Genomic DNA, 27,959 nt, shown 5'->3' with positions numbered 1-27,959 from the left:
ACTATTGGACTAATCAAAAGAGAATTGACCTTATTTGTAAACGAGAAAATCCATTGAGAAATTTTAAACTTCAAAATTTTAATTTAACTTGGACCCTTTTGTAAATAAGATATGATCTTAAAAGGATATCCTGAATAAAAAGCATTTTTTTTTATAATTTATTGTTATTAATAGGCGACATTTTGACAATTTCGATATGTGACGTTTTATTATGTAAATTTACACCAAGTTCAAGAAATAATTATTTTAGAATTGGACACGAAAAATATTAGTCGGAACGAGGATATTTCCATAATCATGAAAAATATCATTTTTTAGAATAAAACATGCATGGTCAATTTATTGGAAACGTGTCAAAAATAGATATTTTAAATTGACTTGAATATCTTATCTCTCTTTGTCACATTTTTTTTTAGCTTTTAACATCTGTCTGGGTCAAAGCTTGAACCCATGTTGACACAATTTTATCAAAGTGACTACTCTAAACTTTGGGGTGCAATTTTTGAAATTTTGGTAGAATCATGAGTTCTTTGTCAAAATTGATAATCAAGTAAAAATATAATTTACTTGAACCGCATAAATATTTCCGAAATATTTACGATCTGTAAGAATATTTTAACAATAAAAATTTAATAGTTAAAACGTTTCTTTGCTTTTTTTAAGCTTAGATAATTTTTCATTCTTTTGAAATATTTATCCAAATATTAAGAGAAACCCGTGATGAATAAAGTGCTTTTTCATATGTGTTTTAAGATTGGTACTTTAATTTATACGTTTGTATGTTAAATTCGCTTATTCGTTTCGCAGTTCTGTTATAGCAATAGTATCTATGCATATATTACGGAACAGGAAAATATGGTCTCGCCGAATGGGTCTCGCCATTTTGGTCTCGCCGATTTGGTCGCGGGACTAATTGGTCTCACCGATTTGGTCTCTGGACTATTTTGTATCGTGATTATTTGGTCTCGGGACTCAGGGGCGTGCCAACATGAGCCACAACTTTCTACTGGAGCGGGGGCAAAATGGCTGCCTAATGTTAAAGTCCCATAGACTTGAAAATTTGAGCGGGGGCTTTCGCCCCCGCTGCCCCGTAGTTGGCACGCCCTTGTCGGGACTCTTTGGTATCGTGATTATTTGGTCTCGGGACTATTTGGTATCGTTATTATTTGGTCTCGGGATGGTTTGGTATCGTGATTATTTGGTCTCGGGATGGTTTGGTCTCGTGATTATTTGGTTACCTAATTAGTTGTCACCTTTTCCAAAACAATGGTTCCAATAATTAGCTGCCACTTTTCCAAAATATTCTTCTATTAATTATCTGACACCTTTTCCAAAATATTCCTATTATTGCTAATAAATTGACCGTGGTAAGAGGCGGGCTTTTAATACTCATATAAATAATCTTCTTACCTCCAAACACGGTTGGGTTGGGTTAGGTTAGGTTTAGTTAGTTTAGGTTAGGTTCGGTTCGGTAAGGTTTGGTTAGGTTAGGTAAGGTTTGGTTCGGTTAAATTTGGGTGTTTTAAAAAATTCTGAAGGGGTGAAAGTTTTTTTTAAAAGGAGACTTTCGTGTCCAGATACCAATTTTTCCCGAGACCCAATTTTTCCGGGACCAATTTGTCCCTAGACCAATTTGTCCCAAGACCAAATCGGTGAGACCAAAACGGCGACACCAAAACGGCGAGACCAAATTGTCGCGTACCGCATATATTACAAAGAAATTTGCAAGAAGCGGTGTGCACAATAAATCTGCCTAGACGTTGCTCTTGTGATTTTGGCCACTTCTCGCCACTCAAAGTAGCAATGTTTAAAATGGGTCAGGAAATTGGGGAAATGGCTATGTTTACATTAGGGATGCACCAATATATCGGCCGATTTATCGGCCTATCTTTTTGTTATCGGTATAGGCCAATATCGGCTTCATGACATGTCCCCAATCACAAGATTGGGCCGCAATTATAATCATCATGGTAAAGACATCTTCAGCACAAAACAACTGCAATGCAAAAAAAATTTATTACAACGAATGAAATAAGAAATTTAATTTTGAATTGTCTATTTACTAGCTTTAATCCATATTTTAACTTAACTTAATTTAAATTTAATCTTACAAATGTGTTATAACTTGTTGGAACTGCTGTACTGTTCTATAGCACAATAAACCCCCCTTATTATTATTATTATGTAAACCTATATTTCCGGGAAAAATTTGACAAGATATAAAGTACTTAATACTAAATGAAAAACATGACACAAAATTATTCCCACAATTTAACATTTCCCATTTAAAATGCAAGGTTTTCCACAATCTCAGTATTATGCCCTTGTTCACGACTATATGAGAAAGTAATTTCCTATAGTGCCGTATACCTTCCGCAACAATCGAAGTCGACACTGACGCTCTCTAATGTGTTTGGTGTCACTAATTTACACTTTGAACTTTTCACTTGTGGTCCATAAGTTTGCCTATAACGCTACTTCATGTTGAACAAGGAAAGGAGCTGCATTTTTACTAAAAACCAAGCAAGCATTTAACTTAGACCATACCATTTTTATGGAAAGGGGTTAGGGCAAAAATATGTATCGGTACCACATTGAACGAAAGAGACGTGACACATGTCTCTAATAAAACAAAGTAAAAACGTAAATGGTCCTAAATAATGCTGATTCTACTCTTGGAAACGATATTCATGGAGAAATATTATTTTTTTATGGGCCGATAATATCGGCCGATATATCGGCTCTACCCATATCGGTGCATCCCTAGTTTACATATATATACTTTTAATAATAACAGCTTTTATTTTTTATTTTGAATGCGCAATTGAAGTTTTTGTATTGAACCTTTTATTCAGCCAGTAATTTACGTCATTACGAAAGACTATGAAGTATTTTTTTTCGAATAACGTGTTGGTTGTGGGTGTTAACGAAACATGGAATTTAAAATTTAAAATTTTCTTTGCGCGTAACTGACTATGCTTGAAACTGAGGCTAGGATGGAAGCTCCAAGCCAAAGTCCCAAGTGTCCACCAACTGCTCCTAAAACGTCATTCATCTGTAAAATATTTGAAATTTCGTTATTAGACCTAATGTTTTCCTCTAAATTATTGGAAATTCCAAAATTGCTTCGAATATTCGTTGAAAAAATTCTATAATTGATTTCATTACGACATCATGGAAGAAACATTCTACATTTGTACGTTACAAATTATGTCGATTATAGCTATTTTTAACCTATCATACAAGAAATAGTGGGAAAAGTAGTATTTTGAGTACGATAATACTATACCATAGAAGCTATATTCAACAATAACGAAGCCACCCTGTATAGATTGTTATTTCATTTAAATTAACAGAAATGTCTCACCGTGTACTTTGGGTGAGTCGAGTATACAACTTGATCAAGTGTCGAAAAATACATCTTGAACCTGGAATTTTAAAATTTACCTTCCTAAGCCTAAATGGAGTAACCAAAATTTCTTTACCTCCCAATGTCAGCACTCTAAAGAAAATAAGTGAAATATTACTATTCAATTAAGAAAGTATTTTTATAATTTTTAAACTTAATAAAGTAATATATTTCGTCATTTGACTTTTCACTTCATGCTGAATCGAATAATGAGCACTCACCATTCCATCCTCATCAACAGGTTCGAGATAGGATAGCGAAGTTTCATATTTCGTATCGCTTCGGGCAAATATTTCAATAATGTTTTAACTGGATTATTATTTTTGCAAACCGGAAATTTCAATCGACTCTTGGTCATAAAATAAGGTACTTACACACATGGTCCGTTGCAACGACAATCCTCTACTCTTTCGATTATTAACTGACTAGACTTTTGGAGACAACATACTGAAAAAAAAAATTTCATACAAATTTCCAATAAATACATTAATGAGAAATAAATAATTGTAAAAGCTTATTTCGCTTACCAGTGCTCAAATTAGATATATTACAAGGTGGAAAATTTCCCATTTCTTTGATGATTGGATCAAAGCAACCGCATCTCTTCAAGTTGACTCTCTGAATACACGCATTAATGCACTCCTAGGCCAGAACGAGCGTAAAGGAGAGGTTGAAAATTTGAAACAAACAGAAAATCAAAAGAAAGAAATTTACGTTTGAGTTTTTACATTTTGCAAATTGCTAGAGACGGCAGTTTTGAATTCTGATACCGATATTTTCGATTGAAAAACGATAATGAATATCTAAGTAAGTCTTGTATACAGGGTGTTTCTTAAAAGCATGTCATAAATTAGAGGGTGTTTTTGGGTCAAACTGAGTGAAAAGTGTCAAAGAGCATGGGGTCTACAACGTTTAGTTTCGGAGGTACGGGCCCCAAAACATGAAAAATGGCACAAAAGTGTAGTAAGACATATCAGCTTCCTCATATTGTTTAGACAATTCCAATATCCTCCCATATAAGAATTCTAATGAGCCATTTGCTAGCAGAAGTGTATTTTGAAAGGTAGAAGTGTGCAAGGACTGGTCAATAAATGGTAATTCAAAGTGACAAACAAAGAAGAGTTCCCGGCCACGTATCTTTTAGTCGTACATATACCAAGTTAGCAACAGTTTTAGAGGTGTTCTTCAAAATGCCCAACATTAGCATTAATACAAACATGTGCCGTCTTACGAATGATTCTTGTACATGTTGAAAGATGCCTGGCGTGCTTCGAATTGTTTCACACCCTTCAAGTATTCGTTATCGCACGTCGTCCACATCACTGACTTCACTCTTGTACACCCAGTTCTTGAGATAACCCCAAACGTAGAAATCACATGATTTCGCCGGCCACGCAACTGGTCCTCCTCGTCCAATCCACCTCAAAGAAAATGTAGCATCGAGATGTTCTCGAAACATACGGTAAAAGTGTCGTGGTGCCCAGTCGTGTATAAACCACATGTCATGTAGAAATGCTAACGGTATGTCCTCGAGTAGTTGCGGTAAAGTCTCTCTTAAAAACTCGAGGTATACCTCGCCATTTAGTCTGCGTGGTAGAAAATGAGGCCCGAGCCGTCAATTCCGCACCACACACTTAAACTAAATTGAACTTGGTGACTCCTTGCAGTTGTCGCATGTGGGTTTATTTGACGCCATTTATGGTCGTTGTGATATTTCAAAACACATCACGGGAGAAAGATGCCTCATCGGTTACTAAAAGAGCGCGTGGATGGTAAGAACGTCTTGTTCGATATCCTCGATGCCTTCTAGAGGATCTCGTTCCCGATAATTTCGTGGATGTAGCTGACCCGTGTCCCTCAAGCGCCGGTCAACAGCCTCGAATATTCATTTATCAGGTACGCTTCGTTAATGAAATTGTTCCTGGTATTGTCTCCGTGCCTCCATAGAATTACCCCTCGCAAGTCCATACATAAGATGCATATCCACATATTCTGCATTAGTATACGCCATTATGTCACCACCGGAGGTTTAAGCCACTCTGTGACTTTGTGAAGAACAGCATTACCCACCGTAATTTTTACGATCCGAGTAAAACCTTTTTGTGTTTGATTGATTTACGTTCGCGTAAAAATCTTATCTGGTCTATGCTACATTTTCTTGGAGGTGGTTTGCACGAGGAGGAGAATTCAGAAGAAGCAAGCGCTTAACCCTGCAGATTATCCTAGACGGCTAGACTTTTGCCGGTGGTTACAGTTGAAGACTATCTATTCCCACGCGCTCTTTTAGTAACCAATGAGGATTTTTTCTCCCGTGATGTATTTTAAACTATCACAACGACCATGAATGGCGTCAAATAAACCCACATGCAACAACTGCTAGGAGTAACCAAGCTCAATTTACTTTACATATGCGGTGCGGAATTGTCAGCGCACATTTATTAGGGCCACATTTTGTGTCAACCAGACTAAATGGCGACGCATGTCTCGAGTTTTTAAGAGAGACTTTACCGCAACTACTTGAGGACATACCGTTAGCATTTTTATTTGACATGTGGTTTATGCACGACGGCGCGCCACCACACTTCGCCCATATGGTTCGAGAACATCTCGATACTACATTTCCTTTAAAGTGGATTGGACGATGAGGACCAGTTGCGTGGCCGGCGAGATCTGCCGATTTGAATGCATGTGATTTCTACTTTTGCGAGGACTTGGTGTACAAGAGTAGAGTCCGTGATGTGGACGACTTACGACAACGAATACTTGAAGGGTGTGAAACAATCCGAAACACGCCTGGCATCTTTCAACATGTTCAAGAATCGTTCGTAAGACGGGCACATATTTGTATTAATGCTAAGCGTTGGTGGTGAGCATTTTGAACAACACCTCTAAAACTGCTGCCAACTTGGTACATGTACGAATAAGAGATACAATAACTGGAAACTCTTCTCTGTTTGTCACTTTGAACTATACCTTTCATTGACCAGTCTTTGCACATTTCTACCTTTAATAATACACTTCTGCTAGAAAATGGCTCATTAGAACTCTAAGCTGGGAGGGTATTGGAATTGTCTAAATAAGATGAGCAAGTTGATGTCTTACTCCACATTTGAGACATTTTTCACGTTTTGGTGTCCAACTTTTGGGGACCCGTACCTCCGAAACAAAAAGTTGTAGACCCCATGTTCTTACACACTTTTGACTCAGTTTGACCCAAAGAACACATCCTTTAATTTATAACATGCTTATCAGAAACACCCTGTAAGTAAATTGCCAAAACTTATTGGCCGGTATTTATATTAAGGAGCATTTCTATATATGCAGTATATAAGCGTGTTACATCCATCTCTAGAAATTACTGTATATGAAAGTTGGATATTTGAATCCATATACTAGACTAATTTATTTCGTTGACCTATAACCAAAAGCGGATTATGCTTCGTACCAACAGATACACGGCGTCTTAAATAGTTCAAGCAAAAGCTACCCAGATTGATAACATTTTCGTGCCTTACTCCCAAATCATCTTTTGTATTGTGAATAGTTTTAACTAAAGAATATTTTTGACACCCTACTCAGTCTTTATAGTAGTTCCCTAATTTATGTACCTGGTAAATCGGTTCTTAACGCGGAAGGATCGCAAGGATCCGAAGGAGCCGTGTTACCGAACTATTTTTCTCCGCGAAAGGGGAGGTTCTTTCCTAGGAGGTTAGAGAATATCGTGTAGCTCCCCCAGGTACGTGTTACGCACTTCATGTGTACGGCTTCTACTATAACCCTAAGTTCTAACAAATGGAATTAATTAAATTAAGTTTACGATCCCTTCGTTGGGTCTTATAAATTATTCAGGAACCTTAAACATATTCATATTGTAATGGAGATTCACCGTGTAAGACCATTTTTAACTTGGAAATTGTAATCGACGTATTAGCTTACCGTTTGCGTTTGATCTTTGTAGTCCATGCAGTCATCTCTAAAAGGCGATTTCAAACGGCGAATAGTAGTCTAAAATAAATGAACAAGTATCAAATTACATAGTTTAAAATCATGCCGATGAAGCGAACTTGTTTCATGGATATAACGGTAGTAGTTTGGTCCCTTAGAAACACATTGTTCTCTTTCTCTAAATCAAGATAACGATGAGAAGGTCCGACGGAAATTCGCATGCAAAACTCCTTTGTAATGTATTTGGTCAAATGATATTCCCTTCGATCGATATTGAAATCAATTGTTAACGCTGTACCAAAATATAATAATAGGAATCAACGTCTATCAAAGACGACACTTAAATAAGGGCGCTTCAACGAAAAATAAATACAGGGTGTATCTGAAATGGACGTAGGAGCGGAAGTATTTGGGTTCCTGGGGCCAATATAAGGCGAAACTGTTCTATGACATTTTGTCGTACGCCAACCTAACACTTGCTAGTTTGCATAAATCACAGCATGTTGACTTCGTCTAAAACAGTAGGAATTAAGATCAAGATAGGATGATTATTGCTAATTAGTGGTTGCCAGCTAAAAGAAAAAAGCCTCATAGCCATAGAGTCAATTTTTAAGGAGTAGAAAGTTGTACAGTTGGTGACTCATAACGAACATCATTGTAAAACAACATGTTACGATTAGTTTGTTGAAACAACTGACCGATACTAACGGGAAACTGACAGCGATAACTAGCGGAAACTAATAAGGAACACAGACATTTTGCTTCATTCTTCAAACATGAAAGGTTGCAAAAGCGTTCATTTTGGTTTGTGTACGAAACTACATATCCGGCGACGTCTTGTTTCCATTAAATTAGCAAATTATTTATAACATGCTTTAAAACACTTTGAACCTTTAAAAAAAAGTACCTTTTTTACCGTTTTTAATGGCAATTTTCATAGAATAATTCTAAGGAGTAAGAATGTACATTTTCTTATGGGTACATTACATTGCATCTCGCATTGCACGTATGTCTCCTGTCGTTCTCATCGCTGGCTGATTTCTACCAGTTAGTAAATGTCATTAGTCTAAAGTTTTAGGGTGGTCTGCAAATTTACTAAGGTTTAATCGTTTATTAATTTATTTGCGAAGTTTTTTCTTAGTTTTAAGTTAACCCTCCACTTTTGGTTTTTTCTCAAATTTTCTTTAGTTTTATTAGCGGTCATCCGTTCGGTTCCGAGGTTAAGAACGAAAATTTCTTCTTAAAATTTTTCTCAGCTATTTCTTTTGGTGGTACCTCGTAATCAGTGTAGGCCAATCACGAGCCTTTCAACCCTTTCTTGAACAAGTAAGTAGTGTGTGACCTTGAGAAGGAATGCGAGGTTTCATGAAGCCCACTCCTAAGTACGCTATTCAACATAGCGTACCGAATTTGTTACGGGTGAAATTTCGGGTGAGGCCCCAAGAAAAACGCCATTACTCCCTCACTGTAATTTTTTGGAGAAAGGAATGTTCCCTTTTTTGGTCACTTTGAACCATAAAAAATTTTAATTCATTTTCAACATTTAGGTTTCATCATTATTTGTTGATTTTTATAAGGATTAAATTTTACAAATTATGCATTTTACTGCTCAGTTTTAACAGGCGTTGCCCAACATCCCATCCCAAACATTCACCCACTAACATTTATTCACGAATACCGATTTCGATAAGTTGCAACATTAACCTAATCTTTAAACTAAATGCCAGCTTTCGATTGTTTGAAGAATGAAGCAAAATGTCGGTGTTCCTTATTAGTTTGCGCTACTTATCGCTGTCAGTTTACCGTTAGTATCGGTCAGTTGTTTCAACACACTAAATCGTAACATGCTGTTTTACATTGATGTTCTTTATGAGTCACCAACTGTACAATTTTCTACTCCTTAAAAATTTACTATAAACTCTATGGCTATGAGGCTTTTTTTCTTTTAGCTAGCAACCACTAATTTGCAATAATCTTCCTATCTTGATCTTAATTCCTACTGTTTTAGACGAAGTCAACATGCTGTGATTTATGCAAACTAGCAAGTGTTAGGTTCAAGTAACAGAGAGTTAGGACGCCTGTATACCGAGCAAAGCTCGGTATACCGGCGTCAGTTGTGTGAGGGGGGTTTCATTACTTCCCCCTTTTTTGTCCCTCTCAACCTATTCCCCCTTTTTTATTGACAACAAAGGATGATTGTGTAGTCTTATAATAGTTTTGTAGGCTTAAGACCATTATATGAAGTAGCTGTATGAGTAGGTTTATAAGTTAAGACCATGATATGAAGTGCAAAGTTATTTATTTTCTTTAAAAGTATAGGTTTTAATATTAAAGATACATTTTCAATTTTCATTTTAAAATGTATTTGATTTATTCTAAAATAATTTCTTCTATCTTCGTAAGGAAGAAGATAAATTTTAATTATTTTTAAATCTTACGCAAGGCATTAAGTTGTTCTTTGATATACAAAGCGTTAAGTTGTTTTCTAACGTAGAGTTCTAGGACTAGTCTTTCGAGATCTTTAGTTTTAACTTTAAAGGTATGATAAAGTTCTTCGGTGTTTTCCATGGGTTTTTCTGGTGTTTCTTCCTCGGTTTTAATGTCGTTATTTATATTTTTGGTGTATGTTTCTGCTTCATCAAAACTGAAGGGTATATTTTTTGTTTGCCCACCTCTAATAAAGTTGCATTTGGGGAAATGTTTTAAATGTTCTTCGTAGGGATTATCATCGGGTCTCCATGTTAATAATATTCCATCGCATTCGAAGCACTGTACTAGATCGTCGGTATGTAGGGAATAAAATCCCGCTCTGCTTAAAGTTTTTATATAGTTTCCGTCTTGAGGCCAGGAGTAAAAAGTACGATATCTCTGCAGCTCCGAGTTCATGATGAGGAATGAAAATGATTATGGGAATATCCGATTTATACATCTGCCAAACATTCCCCCCCTTTTTACATCCCCTCTCACATTCCTACCCCCCCCCATTCCTTAATATATGAAATAAAAGAAAACAGTATTAAAAAGGTGACACATTTATATTTTAAAGATTCAAAAGAAATTACAAAGAGTATTTTTTAACAAAAGGATTAAGTTTTTCATTACGGGCTCGTTTCAACATGTTTGTAACAATGATGTCATTTTTCAAATAATCTCGACCAAAACGCTTCATGAATGATTCGTGGCTCTTTCTTTTTGTTCTTTGTATTATATAGGCAATACAGTATAGTCCACATGTCGAACTTGACAAGTTTTGAAGTCTTCTATCTACGCCTAACAGTTTCGGCGGCGTATTTTGGGACCAATGGGTACTTGGACAGAATTTAGTTTTTGTTTACCCTTATGGCGTACAAAGGTTGCGGCCACTGTAAAGGCGGGGAGACGGGTTTTTACGTTCTCTCTACACTTTTTATAGATAACAAAGGATGATTTTGTAGGTTTGTACGTTTATAGCGAAGACCATAATATAAAGTAAAAAATTATAAGTGGCAAATTTTATTCTTATTGAAATAAAACTAATTATAATTAACATATTAAAAATTTTAATGGCAAAAATCTATACAAAAATATATAATTTTACACACTAAAATATATTTCATACGTACGTAATGCGCGTGATTAGGTATTTGCGGGACTAGTGGGCGCTTGTACTGAGTTTATTTCTGGTTTGCCCTGATTGTTTACACCTAACAGTTTTTTTCATGGAATTAAAATTAACCTGATTTTCGGTAGATGAATTAAGTAAAAGCCATTTGATTAAGTGTTTGATTTATTCTATAATAATTTCTTCAATCTCCGTAATGAAGATAAAAATCTGAATATTATTTTTTAAATTTTACTTACGGCATTAAGTTTTGCAAGTAATTAAATTTGCTAGTTATACTTACGGCAGGTGTGAAAGGACGGAGTTCAATACTTTTTCCTTTCGTAAAAAGGAAGGTAACCCCTTTCGTATTCTTTACAATGGTATGTAAGTTTGCTGTAATACATTCGGTGTACGTAGGATTAGAGATAAATATCATAATATAAAGTAAATAATACAAGAATGAAGACTATGTTTTGGTCTGTTCTATTGTAATAGGGTAAGTTAGCGAAGTATTTGGAAGCCAGAGGCTACTTGCATATAGTGCATTTCTGGTTCTTATTGCTTATTATAGATTTTTTTACATACAATTCAAATTTATATGATTCTCAGTTGACGAATTTAAGTAGAAAGCAAAAACTTCCGTAATATTTCCCATTCATCTGTCACTTCCTCCTTTCATATCTCTAGGGCTAGGCCCTAATTTAAAGTAAAAGAGCTTTTCATGAATAAAGATTATAATATAAAATAAATTTACTCCTCTTTTTTATTTTGCTATAAAAGCAAAAGATCTAATTTTAAAATGAAATTGATATAATTTAAACTAATTTCTCCAATCTGCGTAAATACGGTATAAATTTATATACTATTAACAAGTAACAATGCAAGTCAGTTTCACTAAAGAATATCTGAGCCTAGATTGTCACATCTATGTCATAGTGGAGGGGAGGAGGGAGAAGTTCGTATGCTCTCGTCACGACTGTATTATCTATGCAGTTAGAGTTAACTTCTTAATACAAAGGTAATTAAATTTGCGTTGTATAAAATTTATTTTGGAGTATAGGCCATAGTTTTTTCCATTCTTTATGACTCTCATAATAAGTATTACTTGATTTATTCTAAATTAACAGCTTCAATCTTCAAAAGAAAGTTGATATTAACTATCATTAAATTTAGTGTAAGGCAATAAGCTATTTTTTAATTTAAAATGACAAGTCAAATATTTTTGAGATGTTTGGTTTTGAAATTAAAAGCAATTACCAATTCAATTGATCATTTTCCTATAGCTCTTTGTTTTTTCTGCGTTGACATCGAAAGGTTTGTTTGCTGGTTCAGCGTATTTTCCATGGACATCAATGCTGAATTGTATGTTTTTCGTTCGGCAAGCGGCTCTTATAGAGTTTCCCATGCTGGAAACCTTCCTTTATATGATAGACCTTACACATTGTCAGGTAGAGAATAAAACCTTGCATTACTTAAAGATCTTAGATCAGTGGCCTCTCTCTCGCTCGCAGTCCATGGTACTGAGAAAGGTACTGAAGCTATTATAGTATCTACCCGTTATACGAAGGTATTTACTACCCCTTCCCTCCCCCGCAAACCAATTTTTTGAGATGTTTACCCCCAATTAAACCCCCCCCCCACCATCTGTGACGTATGCAATATCTTTGAAAATATTCTTGTTTTAATTAAAGAGCACCATTATAAAAAATGTACATTATACAAACTAACAATTACGAAAACCGTTCTCCTTTATGATCTATTATTATGTATGCCAATAAGAAATCCATATTTAAATGCAATAAACTTAACTTTAATTTTTAAAATTTTACACTATTAACATAAAATTTATACTGTCCTCGTTCTGGTATACGAAATCAGCGTATAAAAGGCTCTTTTCCAATGCGCACGGACGATGACGGGCCAACGTGTTTCTTTGGTGGTCATAGAGAACGTTGACACGTGTCTCACCTTCTATATCCATGGCCTTTGGACAATCCACGTCATTCAAATTTATGACTTCTTTATTTAAAATATTAAAAAGAAAGAAACATTTTTGATTACCCTTGCAATATATACGGTCTGCGAACCGGGTACCTAACATGAGACAGCGACGAAGATTATGATAAGGCGTTTCTCCTCGTCCAAATGAGATTCCGTGTAAATTTCTGGTGATGTAGTTATTGAGTCGTTGTGTAGACGAAGGAAGCGTAGATTGACTATAAGGCGGTAAAAATATCCATGACACTATTCCTGGAATTTTAGTAACAGTAGCACAACTTAGTTCTTTAACTATCAGATCGCCTGCGAGGTTGCATTTTTCGTCCTTCCCGTGTAGATACTCAAAGTCAACTACTACAGATTTCGTGTTACCAAGAAGATAGTTTCCTAAATGATGATTCTCCAAATGGTTGGGGTGCGGTTTATATACTTTTCAAAGCCCTTTCACTCAGTATATTAGCTATAGAATATAAATCACATGACGGAGTGTGGTGGCATGCTGAAATACGTATGATAATAGCTCTTAAGAGGTCCAATCGTTGCCCTCAAATTAACAGTCGGTATACTGTGTTTTCGACAGAAGAATAAAAATGCAGAGACAGCAATCTCCTTTTAATGTCAGGCGGTCAAACATTCTCCACAAAAGGTATATTGACAGTTGTCTTAAAAGGGGATGTAAAGGTAAATAATGAGCCCATGGCTAAACTTATTAGACAGATAATTATAGTTTTGTTGAACCTATGTGCCCTTAAAGCATTAACGTCTAAAGTACCAAGAATGCGTACGAGATCTTAGATAAATCTTCAAACTTTTCTTCGTGATATTGTGTATACTAGTTTTTAGCTAACGTTTCAAAAACTTTAACATAAGAATACGCCTACAGTCAAACCATTCAGCAATGAGAAAAAATAGGCATTTCAACGATTCTTATTGTATTGTGTATTTTATTACAATTGTGTATACTAGATTTAGCTAAGGTGTCAAAAACTGACATAAAAATACGCCTACTATCAAACTAAAAAACTATCATTAAATCCAACTGATTAATCAGACCTAGAAATTATCCATTTTATATAACCATTGATGTATAGGAATAGTGAACTATTTCCTTTAAATTTGATGTACTCTAGCACTCACAGAGGTTAATAAAACCAGGCGTAGTATATCTACTATTTGTGGGAGAGGGGGGGAAGCGCAATTCTAACATCGCTTTTATTAATTTTCTATCTATTCTTTGTTTTACCACGTGCATTAAGAATAGTTTTGCTATCATATGAATAAATTGTCAGGGGTATCCTAGATACCTAAACATTTTTAACCAGTACCTCCCTAAAAATAAGAAAAGATAGTTAAAGAGGGGTTTTTTGTACTTGATCTTCAGTATAGTAATTTGCAAAGTTCGCTTAGTTTTATAACTTAAATATATTTTTAACATTCTCTGTGGCTTAGTAGGAATTGGGGCGTTAATTCAATTGGCAGACTATTTAGCATGAACGTTGGTTTTGCCTTTTCTACTGAGAATTTTATTTCTTACGTTAAATATGAGATAAACAATCTAATTATTTTGCTATAATAACGTATGTACCTACGGTTAATCGGGGTTTTGAAAAACATATTCGTTACTATTGAGAAATTTAGCATAAAGTGAAAAAAAAACAACCAAATTTGAATTTTAACATTCATGTTTATGATTGTTACTACATAGTGTTTCGCATTCGCGTTGTTATACTTCACAATGTCTTTGGATTTTTAGTTTTGTCATCTGTACCATATGATACACAATAAGCGAAATTAAATAATTCAACCAAACTCTGATTGGTTAAACAGGCAAATGGAGACTCGAACAGAATAAAATTATATGGCCATCATGGTTATTTAAACCAAACAGCATTTAAATGTTCTAAAAAACCCATATAAAGAGGAATTTAAATAAAAACATATGATTTTTTAACGCTTTTAGTTTTTCCATGTATCAGGGTCGCGACCGTGACATAGTTCCTACTGGGGTACTTAGCCATTAGGTTATTTCCTGTGGAAGTATATGCTAGTCTACTCACAAATATAGACATTGTAATTATAGACATAGCTTTCGTGGTTTTCAGTTTCAATTGAGCTATTGGAATTTACCTGGATAAAAAACTCCAAAGAGAAATGAAAAAAGTATAGAAACAAATTGTAAAAATTTAAAAACAAGATAAAACTTGTCGGATAATTATGAAAAATCATAAAGATCTCGTCTAACCGCTTAATCTCTTTTACACATTTTCCGACATACTTTGAAGCATCTATTTTTTCACTATTGTATGGTTTGATAGTAGGCGTATTTTTATGTCAGTTTTTGACACCTTAGCTAAATCTAGTATACACAATTGTAATAAAATACACAATACAATAAGAATCGTTGAAATGCCTATTTTTTCTCATTGCTGAATGGTTTGACTGTAGGCGTATTCTTATGTTAAAGTTTTTGAAACGTTAGCTAAAAACTAGTATACACAATATCACGAAGAAAAGTTTGAAGATTTATCTAAGATCTCGTACGCATTCTTGGTACTTTAGACGTTAATGCTTTAAGGGCACATAGGTTCAACAAAACTATAATTATCTGTCTAATAAGTTTAGCCATGGGCTCATTATTTACCTTTACATCCCCTTTTAAGACAACTGTCAATATACCTTCTGTGGAGAATGTTTGACCGCCTGACATTAAAAGGAGATTGCTGTCTCTGCATTTTTAATCTTCTGTCGAAAACACAGTATACCGACTGTTAATTTGAGGGCAACGATTGGACCTCTTAAGAGCTATTATCATACGTATTTCAGCATGCCACCACACTCCGTCATGTGATTTATATTCTATAGCTAATATACTGAGTGAAAGGGCTTTGAAAAGTATATAAACCGCACCCCAACCATTTGGAGAATCATCATTTAGGAAACTATCTTCTTGGTAACACGAAATCTGTAGTAGTTGACTTTGAGTATCTACACGGGAAGGACGAAAAATGCAACCTCGCAGGCGATCTGATAGTTAAAGAACTAAGTTGTGCTACTGTTACTAAAATTCCAGGAATAGTGTCATGGATATTTTTACCGCCTTATAGTCAATCTACGCTTCCTTCGTCTACACAACGACTCAATAACTACATCACCAGAAATTTACACGGAATCTCATTTGGACGTGGAGAAACGCCTTATCATAATCTTCGTCGCTGTCTCATGTTAGGTACCCGGTTCGCAGACCGTATATATTGCAAGGGTAATCAAAAATGTTTCTTTCTTTTTAATATTTTAAATAAAGAAGTCATAAATTTGAATGACGTGGATTGTCCAAAGGCCATGGATATAGAAGGTGAGACACGTGTCAACGTTCTCTATGACCACCAAAGAAACACGTTAGCCCGTCATCGTCCGTGCGCATTGGAAAAGAGCCTTTTATACGCTGATTTCGTATACCAGAACGAGGACAGTATAAATTTTATGTTAATAGTGTAAAATTTTAAAAATTAAAGTTAAGTTTATTGCATTTAAATATGGATTTCTTAATAATAATAATAATAATAATAATAATAATCTAAGCTTTGCCTATGAAGGGATTTCCACACTAAGCCTTGGGCTTGTTTACAGGTGGGTCCCTTTACAATGCATAGAGGGATGGTGGCTAGCCCCTATGCCACAGCTAACCGACAGCGCCCTATACTAACTATTACCGTTAACCTCTGCAAGTTTTGATGGAAAGGAGAAACCGGGTTAGACCGCGGAGGAAAACTCCTTTGACAAGCGGGGAGAGAACTTGCAAACTCTACGCAGAAGGATTTGTTCCCAGATTTTCACCCGGTGCCACAGTCCGGGATCGAACCCGGGATCCTCTTGCTGCGAGGCGAAAGCGCTAACCGCTACGCCACCCCACCCACATTATGGCATACATAATAATAGATCATAAAGGAGAACGGTTTTCGTAATTGTTAGTTTGTATAATGTACATTTTTTATAATGGTGCTCTTTAATTAAAACAAGAATATTTTCAAAGATATTGCATACGTCACAGATGGGGGGGGTTTAATTGGGGGTAAACATCTCAAAAAATTGGTTTGCGGGGGAGGGAAGGGGTAGTAAATACCTTCGTATAACGGGTAGATACTATAATAGCTTCAGTACCTTTCTCAGTACCATGGACTGCGAGCGAGAGAGAGGCCACTGATCTAAGATCTTTAAGTAATGCAAGGTTTTATTCTCTACCTGACAATGTGTAAGGTCTATCATATAAAGGAAGGTTTCCAGCATGGGAAACTCTATAAGAGCCGCTTGCCGAACGAAAAACAAACAATTCAGCATTGATGTCCATGGAAAATACGCTGAACCAGCAAACAAACCTTTCGATGTCAACGCAGAAAAAACAAAGAGCTATAGGAAAATGATCAATTGAATTGGTAATTGCTTTTAATTTCAAAACCAAACATCTCAAAAATATTTGACTTGTCATTTTAAATTAAAAAATAGCTTATTGCCTTACACTAAATTTAATGATAGTTAATATCAACTTTCTTTTGAAGATAGAAGCTGTTAATTTAGAATAAATCAAGTAATACTTATTATGAGAGTCATAAAGAATGGAAAAAACTATGGCCTATACTCCAAAATAAATTTTATACAACGCAAATTTAATTACCTTTGTATTAAGAAGTTAACTCTAACTGCATAGATAATACAGTCGTGACGAGAGCATACGAACTTCTCCCTCCTCCCCTCCACTATGACATAGATGTGACAATCTAGGCTCAGATATTCTTTAGTGAAACTGACTTGCATTGTTACTTGTTAATAGTATGTAAATTTATACCGTATTTACGCAGATTGGAGAAATTAGTTTAAATTATATCAATTTCATTTTAAAATTAGATCTTTTGCTTTTATAGCAAAATAAAAAAGAGGAGTAAATTTATTTTATATTATAATCTTTATTCATGAAAAGCTCTTTTACTTTAAATTAGGGCCTAGCCCTAGAGATATGAAAGGAGGAAGTGACAGATGAATGGGAAATATTACGGAAGTTTTTGCTTTCTACTTAAATTCGTCAACTGAGAATCATATAAATTTGAATTGTATGTAAAAAAATCTATAATAAGCAATAAGAACCAGAAATGCACTATATGCAAGTAGCCTCTGGCTTCCAAATACTTCGCTAACTTACCCTATTACAATAGAACAGACCAAAACATAGTCTTCATTCTTGTATTATTTACTTTATATTATGATATTTATCTCTAATCCTACGTACACCGAATGTATTACAGCAAACTTACATACCATTGTAAAGAATACGAAAGGGGTTACCTTCCTTTTTACGAAAGGAAAAAGTATTGAACTCCGTCCTTTCACACCTGCCGTAAGTATAACTAGCAAATTTAATTACTTGCAAAACTTAATGCCGTAAGTAAAATTTAAAAAATAATATTCAGATTTTTATCTTCATTACGGAGATTGAAGAAATTATTATAGAATAAATCAAACACTTAATCAAATGGCTTTTACTTAATTCATCTACCGAAAATCAGGTTAATTTTAATTCCATGAAAAAAACTGTTAGGTGTAAACAATCAGGGCAAACCAGAAATAAACTCAGTACAAGCGCCCACTAGTCCCGCAAATACCTAATCACGCGCATTACGTACGTATGAAATATATTTTAGTGTGTAAAATTATATATTTTTGTATAGATTTTTGCCATTAAAATTTTTAATATGTTAATTATAATTAGTTTTATTTCAATAAGAATAAAATTTGCCACTTATAATTTTTTACTTTATATTATGGTCTTCGCTATAAACGTACAAACCTACAAAATCATCCTTTGTTATCTATAAAAAGTGTAGAGAGAACGTAAAAACCCGTCTCCCCGCCTTTACAGTGGCCGCAACCTTTGTACGCCATCAGGGTAAACAAAAACTAAATTCTGTCCAAGTACCCATTGGTCCCAAAATACGCCGCCGAAACTGTTAGGCGTAGATAGAAGACTTCAAAACTTGTCAAGTTCGACATGTGGACTATACTGTATTGCCTATATAATACAAAGAACAAAAAGAAAGAGCCACGAATCATTCATGAAGCGTTTTGGTCGAGATTATTTGAAAAATGACATCATTGTTACAAACATGTTGAAACGAGCCCGTAATGAAAAACTTAATCCTTTTGTTAAAAAATACTCTTTGTAATTTCTTTTGTATCTTTAAAATATAAATGTGTCACCTTTTTAATACTGTTTTCTTTTATTTCATATATTAAGGAATGGGGGGGGTAGGAATGTGAGAGGGGATGTAAAAAGGGGGGGGAATGTTTGGCAGATTTATAAATCGGATATTCCCATAATCATTTTCATTCCTCATCATGAACTCGGAGCTGCAGAGATATCGTACTTTTTACTCCTGGCCTCAAGACGGAAACTATATAAAAACTTTAAGCAGAGCGGGATTTTATTCCCTACATACCGACGATCTAGTACAGTGCTTCGAATGCGATGGAATATTATTAGCATGGAGACCCGATGATAATCCCTACGAAGAACATTTAAAACATTTCCCCAAATGCAACTTTATTAGAGGTGGGCAAACAAAAAATATACCCTTCAGTTTTGATGAAGCAGAAACATACACCAACAAGACGGCCCAAGGGCTCGTAATAGTAGCCATATCGTACGAGTGAATAGCCCCTCTATACCCTACCCTAATGAGTGGATAATCCCTCTATACGTTACCCTAATGAGTGAATAGCGCTATCTTTTTCAATGCTTAAATGATTACCGTGCATAAAATCAGAGTGAATAGCCCCTCGATTCCCTACTCTAAACATTGATTAAATTATAACCGTATAAATTTACTTATGCTGTAATTCTAATATTCCGGCGAATCGAAGAACAGATAGTTTTTTAGTGATAATCCCCTCGATGAGTTTACAACATAGACTTATGCCGATGCACACTTATCGCATCTTATAAATTTCTAACAAGGACTTTTGCCCAGAAACCTTTGAAAGAGAAAGTTTAGTTTTAGTGATTACGCATTTTAGTGATTATCCCCTCGAATTACCTTTAGCAATGCTAAAACGATCAAACGCATAACGCTCACTTAACACTATGTTAGCTCTATCTAAACCCACATTTGAATTAACCGCCAAAACGTTCCAGTCAAACATAACATAGATGACGATAGCTACCGAACGAGAACGAAAAAAGGGGAAAATCGTTATCTATTTAATTAGCACATACATAAAAAGAAAATAAATATAAAAACCCCAAACATATAAATTCATAAGTATCCGACTCCACAGATAAAAATTCAAAAGTTTCCGACCCCACAGATTAAGAGGTACCCCACCCCACATCACCCCGACATTTTAGAGATAAGAATAAATAATAAAAAACTCGGAGTTTCTATCAAGTCTCTATGGTTCAGTTGGTAGAATCTCTGCCTGTTGCGCCAGCGTCCCGGGTTCGATTCCCGGATCTGACCTGAAAAAATTTTAATTAAAATTAAATCTCTAACCGAGCCCAGTTACCCCAATGGGTGGGTTGTGGTAATATAAAGTTCCTTTTAAGCTAAAATCTGACGATAACGAAGCGACAACCCCGGCCACTACTACTACTACTACTACTACTACTACTACGGACGGCTCGGGTCAAACTAAGAGCCTATCGTATACTACGATATGGCTAAAAATATAAATAACGACATTAAAACCGAGGAAGAAACACCAGAAAAACCCATGGAAAACACCGAAGAACTTTATCATACCTTTAAAGTTAAAACTAAAGATCTCGAAAGACTAGTCCTAGAACTCTACGTTAGAAAACAACTTAACGCTTTGTATATCAAAGAACAACTTAATGCCTTGCGTAAGATTTAAAAATAATTAAAATTTATCTTCTTCCTTACGAAGATAGAAGAAATTATTTTAGAATAAATCAAATACATTTTAAAATGAAAATTGAAAATGTATCTTTAATATTAAAACCTATACTTTTAAAGAAAATAAATATCTTTGCACTTTATATCATGGTCTTAACTTATAAACCTACTCATACAGCTACTTCATATAATGGTCTTAAGCCTACAAAACTTTTATAAGCCTACACAATCATCCTTTGTTGTCAATAAAAAAGGGGGAATAGGTTGAGAGGGACAAAAAAGGGAGAAGTAATGAAACCCCCCTCACACAACTGACGCCGGTATACCGAGCTTTGCTCGGTATACAGGCGTCCTAACTCTCTAGTAACTTCCAAATGGGTTGGCGTACGACAAAATATCATAGAACAGTTTCGCCTTATATTGGCCCCAGGAACCCAAATACTTCCGCTCCTACGTCCATTTCAGGTACACCCTGTATAAAAGCCTTAATAAAACCTGAATTAATTCCGACTGAAGGGTTTTGTTTCTTGTTCGGGATCCATTTAAAACAGTTTCCTAGCTCTAGACTATTCAGCTCAATAATTAAACTGAAACAATTCGTTTGTTATTTAATTGTTCAAAAACATGAAATTATGATTGTTATGTACCTTTTATTGCACTCGCGAAAAGCGTAAAGGTGCGTTTTCAAAGGCGCGTGTTGAGGGTAAAAATCGAGCGGGTGCGAGAAAAAATTAAAAATTCTCGCACCCGCTCCGCGAGCAACCGTTTTCATTAAAGCTATATTTTTTGCGGGTGCGAGTAAAAACCGCGAGCGGGGAAAAAATCGCTACCCGCTCCGATCAGATTCAATTAGATATTCTCGCTAAGCGTTTTTCCTTCTCGCTTAATGTTTGTGATTTCATTTTTTTGGTAGCCAATAGGAGCGTCGAAAACTTTGGCGCGTGTTTTAAGTGCAGCGCGAGACTTAAAAGTCTACGTTTTAAGCCTAATTATTCCGAGTTTTAAAAGTGAATATAAAAATGGGTAAGCAATTAATTATATGACTAATTCGAGCTGAGAATAAAGGAGTTTAAGATGAAAATTAAGAAAAATTGATAGATTTAGTTAGAAAAAAGAGACATTATATGGAGCTTATGGACACACAGATTTAAAGAGAATAAATGGATGGATGTAGCGACGAAAATGGAGATGAATAGTACGTTTTTTTTTTGTGATATAGGTGTTTTTCTTCAGCTAAAATGTTTATTATTTAGAAAACGAATGTAAAACATTTACTGAAAAATTAGGCTTAACGATCTCTCTGTGCACGTTTATCGCGCACATGAAAACGGTTGGCAAAAAAGTATCGCTAGCGCAAGCGATAGCGAGAAAAAGAAAATTTCTTGGCGAGAAAAAAAAATCGCGCGGTCCGCTTCTCGCTAAAAAATACCCTCAACACGCGCCTTTGAAAACCCCCCTTAAGAGCAGGAAACGATGAGTCTCCTTTTGCTCTCTCCAGCGAAAATACGTTGAGTTTTATTTATGTTGGCAACTGCCTGGTAATAAGTAGAATATTCCCTTTCCTGTTCGCTTAACTCCATCCGGTGAGGATTTTGATCGCAATCGAACACATTAAGAACCTGCATTTAAAGAAGTCTTTTCTCATATACTTCTTACGCGGCTTGTTAAAACTCCATTTGAACATTAATGAACATTAAATTTAAGCATACTCTTTTAATTATTTAAATTTTAATTATGTAAATTTTGTATAATATTCAATGCGCGCATATATTGTTATTTTTCAATGTTTACCATTTTAGAGTATTTTTTCCCACTTTATCATTCCCTTTTTTTTGTTATTGTAAATTTGAAGAAAAAAATAATATGTTTTGGTAAGATTAAAAAAGAAAAGGCGAAAGTGGCCCACGCCCCTTAGCTCAAAAATATCATGACGGTCCAGAAAATCCCCCAGAAACTAGAAAAAACAGATACTACGTCATGGAAAATAAATAGCAAACAGAAAAAGTAAAAAACATGTTTACCCCAAAAAGGGACAAACAAGGTAGTAGAAAAATAAAATCAGAGAGAGAAAGTTTTACAAAGAAAATAAGCAGTTGAGCACTTGATGCCAAGCAGTAAAGGTCCCGTTAGAAATTTTAGCCCCTATAGAAACTAGGGTAATACAGTCAGAGAAATTTAGTCCCTGTTGCAACCAGGGTATTAGCTAATTAAAAGGAATACAAGAAAGAGTAAATAAAGGATAATTCTGTGTTTATTAAAATAAGTCGTATTCATTTACACTAACTTTAACTACGTAACCCCACGTATCGGGTCAAGTGTTTTTTAAATAAAACAAAATAAGAGATAGGAGTGTTTCAGTCCGCTCCTATCTGGACAGTTAAGTCTCTCCCAGAGCCGTTTTGGATTAAAACTCAACATAATTTTGGTGCTGAAGACCCGGGACGTAGTTAACTAGTGTAAGTTGAACTTTAATAATAAAATAAACGCGAGATAATGCGGTAAAATAGTCCGAAACCCATGGCAGACGCGTTAAAAACTCTCAAAAGACAGCAGGCATCCGCGAGAGGTGCAGTAACGCGACTAACTAATAACATAGAAACGGAATTAACACAAGCTACAATAGTGTGCGGGGAAACTCTTGGTGATTATATCGCGCAACTTAACGCCAAGGAAGTAAAGCTCGAACAGTTGGATAACCAAATTCTGAAGTTGCTAACGACCGAACAGGAGCAGGACGATGAACTAATCGTAATTGAAGAGTACAACGAAAAGTTAATAAAATGGAGGTCTCGAGCTACGCGATGGATAGAGAATCAGAAGAATGGCACGCTTTACGCGTCGGCAGCAAGTGGAAGCACAGCTAGCGTCAACTCTACGGAGATCCAACAAAGCGACTCGGCCGTTGGAACGGTCAACGCCGCAAGGACGATACGGCTACCTAAGCTGGAAATTAAGAAATACGACGGCACCATATCAGAATGGATCAACTTCTGGGGTCAGTTTGAAGGAGCAATACACAATCAAGACATGGAAAAAACAGCTAAGTTCCAATATTTAAAATCCTATTTAACCGGATTAGCCGCTCAGTCCATAAAAAATCTGTCGAATAACGACGCAAATTATGACGAAGCCATTAGAGTAATCAAGAACCGCTTTGGTAGAAAAGATCTATTGATCGGCGAGCATTTAAATAATTGTTTTAATATGAGCCCCGTAGAAAAGGCTTCTGATATAATTGCCCTGAGAAATTTACATGACACGTGCCAAATGGAAATGAGAAGTTTAGACTCGTTAGGATACCCCATTGAAAATTACGGAGAAATGTTAGCTCACGTAATGGCAGGATTAATCCCGTTAGAATTACATGAGTTCGGTAAAAACAAAACAGAAGATGAGCTTTACAAAATTGACGAATTAATGACATTTCTGAACAATGAAATACGGAGTAGAGAAAGAGCGTTAGTCGTACACAGAACAGGTAGAGAGCAACAAATCAAACATCAGAGTAGCGCTAGATATCAGGATAAAACAGCAGGCTTCAAAACTGTTCCAAACAATAAGACCACATCTCAAAGACCCACATATCCGTCGGCCGCCGCGCTAAACACGGGCATCCAGTTTAATAATCAGAACCCAAGAACTTGCCAGTTTTGCAAGAGCCAGAACCACCCATTTTATCAATGTGAATTGCCGACCGAAGAGAAAAGAGAGATAGCTACACAGGGGCGTTTATGTTTCTTGTGCCTGAAGCCAGGACACAGAACCAATGTCTGTTATGGCAGAATACAAAATTGTCGCAATTGTAATGGAAGACATCATCAAATTCTATGTTCAGATAGATCTCAAAATGATAGAAGGGTTAGACCATACAAAGTAGCTCTTCAAACCAAGGCGAAGCCCCCCGTAATAATACTACCCCCAACCAAAATAACCAAAATCAGGGTAACGCGACAGCCGTGACTGTAGCCACAGTGGCGCATGATTCAGAAGGAGGCGTAGTTCTTTTGCAAACGGTCCCCGCGGACCTATCAGACGAATTAGGGAGCAAAACAAGGGTTAGATGTGTGTTAGATGGCGCTAGCCATAGAAGTTTTATTAAAGAAAAATTGTCGCGAGAATTAAATCTGGAGGTTCTTGGACCCGAAGGAATTGATGTTTTCCCCTTTAGTCATACGCAGCCTATTCACGTAGAAAGAAAGAAAGTGAGACTGGTTTTAAACAATGTTAAGACTGGCGAGAAGGTAGAGGTAATAGCGCTTGAGACCCCTGAGATTTGCGGAGCTAGATTTTCTGTACCAGGGGAAGAAGTTAGGAAGGAAATGGACCTGAGAAATTTAGAATTAGCCGATAGAGCAGAGTATCAGAAAGGCGCCAACGCCACCCAGCTAGATATTTTGATTGGAGCAAATTATTTTTGGATGGTAGCCACAGGGGAAATGGAAAGATTAGGAGATCGTTTAATGGCCCTAAATACAAAGTTGGGTTGGACTGTTATGGGTACCTGTGAAAAGTCAGACACGTCAGGAAGCCCAGTAAGAGTAAACATGGTAGCGGTAATGCACGTAGCTATATGCCCCCAAGAAGATATGTTGTCAGCTCAAGTTAAAAAGTTTTGGAATTTAGAATCAATGGGTATAGAAGACAATGTAAATACAAAAGCACAAGAAAGGGATGAATGTTTAAAGTCATTTGAGAACAGCATTAACTTTAACAATGGGAGGTATGAGGTAGCTCTTCCGTGGAAGGCTAACCGAGAATTTTTAGGCAATAATTTTAACCAGTCAAAGAGAAGATTACAAAGCTTATTAGGAAAATTAAAAGAAAAACCAGAAGAATTTAAGGCCTATGATGATACTATTCAAGAACAGTTAAAGAGCGGTATTATAGAGAGAGTAGAAACAGAAACAGTAGATAGCAACAAAAATAGGACCGTGTATTACATTCCCCATCATGGGATTTTAAAAGAGGATCGTTTAACCACAAAGTTGAGAATAGTTAATGATGCGTCCTCACACGAGCCAAATACGCCATCCTTAAATGACTGCCTTGAGCCAGGTCCAAATCTGATGCCTGAATTGTTTAAGATTTTAGTCCGTTTTAGAAAAAATCGAGTGGCATTTACGGGTGACGTAGAAAAGGCGTTCCATCAAATAGGAATAAAAGATGAAGACCGTGATTCCCTCAGGTTTTTATGGGTAGAGAAAGGTTCAAGTCCCGAGCTCGAAAATTTAGTGACTTATAGATTTGCTAGGGTACCGTTTGGTTGCACCACCAGCCCCTATTTGTTAGCGGCTACAATTAAGAACCACGTGAAGAAATTTGGATTAGAATACCCAGAAGCACTAAAAGAATTAGGAGAAAATTTGTATGTAGATTAGTGATGCCGCGAATATTGATTTTGCCGAATACCGAATACCGAATATTCGGCCATGCTCTCGGCCGAAGCACCGAATATTCGGGCGTGAGATATGTGCAACTCGCGCGAAACCGGTTATGAGCTGTAACCCGTTCCGCGAAATACGTACATCCCCCGCACGGACCGCAATGGGACAGGTCTCGTCGTGGGGGTATGGAATGGTGAGGTGAATAGGCAGACGGCTACGCGATGTAGGGTCACGTGGGAAAACTCTCCTCTCCTCTCGGCACTAGCTGTAACGCGATTACTGCTCTGCGCAATATTGGCGCGCAAGCAGAGAGAGGGATACACTGTTTAGACATGGAAGAACTACGCGAGTTCTTCCATGGTTTAGACATGGAAGAACTAACGCGAGATGGAACAGCCCCCTAGTGTTGAAAAACCTGTCGTCCAAAAACTTGAATACCCCCTTTAGATTCCTCCTCCCTTCCTAAAGGTGGGTACGTGGAAAGGCTGCGCGCGTCGGTTGGCGCGCGCCAGTTCAACTTCAAATTTTAGTGAACAAGGCTTACGCTACTCTCGCCAAGTTTCGAGAGATGGACGGTTCGGCGCTGCCTCGGCTTTAAACCTCAACGTTAAAACAGCTGTAACCAATAACAAGTCAGAGGCGCGCGAGTATTGCGCAGACCGAACTTTCTGTTCCCACTATCTCGGAGAGCTCTCCTACGTCACTCGCTTCATTTCTGGTAGAGGCTCCGCTATCTTCGTCGTTGTTCCATCTCGCGTGGTTATTCCATGGTTTAGATCCGCTCTCTACCGCCTCTGCTACAGCGCGCCTGCGCGGAAGCTTTCAACGTTGGTGATAAACTCGGGAAGGAGGGAATGAAAAGGGGGAAGTTACGATTTTTCAACGCGCTCTCTTTAACACTATAGGACCCGTCTATAGGTTCACTTGCGAGTAGATCGTGTCACTATATGCTTTTTTTTATTCATCAAAACTTACCACTGGTAGATTATAAATATTAAAGTAAAAATTGTTATTGAAATAAATAATTTTTGAGTAATTTTTCCGTTTTTTCCTTCATGATTGGAGATTCGGTATTCGGCCGAATATTACGAAATATTCGGCCGAATACCGAATACGAAAAAAATGGCCGAATAGGCCGAATACCGAATAGTAACCGAATATTCGTGGCATCACTAATTTCTGAATTTATCCCAAACCGAATTTTTGTTGCTCTAAATTCTCTCTGGCTTTTCTACTTTATGATCATGCGAGTGTAGGCGCGTTTCGACGGTTTCGGGCTTTCGGCCCTTCTCCCCGGGGAAAGACTACTGAGCTGAGATACACTGCGGGGGAAAGCGGAGGCATAGGTTTTGTAGATGATTTGTTGGGAGGAGCTAAAAGTGAAGAGGAAGCTAATAAGATCATCGAGGATTCTGTTAAAATATTAAGTCAAGCTAGCATGAATTTAAGAAAGTGGAGAAGTAATTCTGGTGAAGTAAGAGATAGGTGGAGCGAACCTAAAACAGCTGAGAAAGAAAATGTTGCGATCCCAAGTGCAGTACCCCTAAAAGTACTAGGTTTAACATGGGATAAAGTTAGAGACATATTTACCTTTGATGTAACAGACCTCCTACAATTTCTAGTTAACAAGAAAAATACCAAGCGTTGGGCCTTAAAGTCTGTAGCTAGAATATTTGACCCGTTAGGCTTAGTTTCACCATTCACCATAAGGGCAAAAATGTTACTGCAAGAGTTGTAGG

General features: G+C 36.4%; 2 protein-coding genes and 1 long non-coding RNA gene across 3 annotated transcripts; 1 reads left to right on the top strand and 2 right to left on the bottom strand.

The window, feature by feature from the left end:
• Positions 1-180: 180 nt before the first annotated feature.
• Positions 181-21,504, bottom strand: LOC149713693 (degenerin mec-10-like). The gene is made up of 9 exons (XM_089849066.1): positions 21,332-21,504; positions 7,474-7,646; positions 7,346-7,414; positions 3,937-4,051; positions 3,784-3,856; positions 3,631-3,688; positions 3,486-3,502; positions 3,368-3,428; positions 181-3,055 (listed from the first exon to the last, which is right to left on the bottom strand). Exons 2-9 carry the CDS (start codon positions 7,573-7,575, stop codon positions 2,948-2,950), a joined length of 603 nt encoding a protein of 200 aa, XP_089705192.1. The 5' UTR covers positions 7,576-7,646; positions 21,332-21,504; the 3' UTR covers positions 181-2,947.
• Positions 11,058-12,516, bottom strand: LOC149713694 (uncharacterized). Its single transcript, XR_016369335.1, has 3 exons — positions 12,195-12,516; positions 11,239-11,330; positions 11,058-11,165 (listed from the first exon to the last, which is right to left on the bottom strand). It is a non-coding gene; the product is annotated as an uncharacterized LOC149713694 (long non-coding RNA).
• A 1,849-nt stretch (positions 21,505-23,353) lies between the features above and the next one.
• Positions 23,354-27,958, top strand: LOC149713692 (uncharacterized). The gene is made up of 4 exons (XM_089844309.1): positions 23,354-24,694; positions 24,778-26,205; positions 26,668-26,979; positions 27,524-27,958. Exons 1-4 carry the CDS (start codon positions 23,354-23,356, stop codon positions 27,956-27,958), a joined length of 3,516 nt encoding a protein of 1,171 aa, XP_089700435.1.
• Position 27,959: the final 1 nt, after the last annotated feature.

The sequence above is a fragment of the Phalangium opilio genome, unplaced genomic scaffold, assembly GCF_054372755.1.
Source record: "Phalangium opilio isolate 3A_F unplaced genomic scaffold, DU_Popi_V2 ptg000009l_1, whole genome shotgun sequence".
NCBI classification, from domain to species: domain Eukaryota; kingdom Metazoa; phylum Arthropoda; class Arachnida; order Opiliones; family Phalangiidae; genus Phalangium; species Phalangium opilio.
The sequence above is the reverse complement of the archived record's forward strand: the minus strand, read 5'-3'. Positions and strand labels throughout refer to the sequence as shown.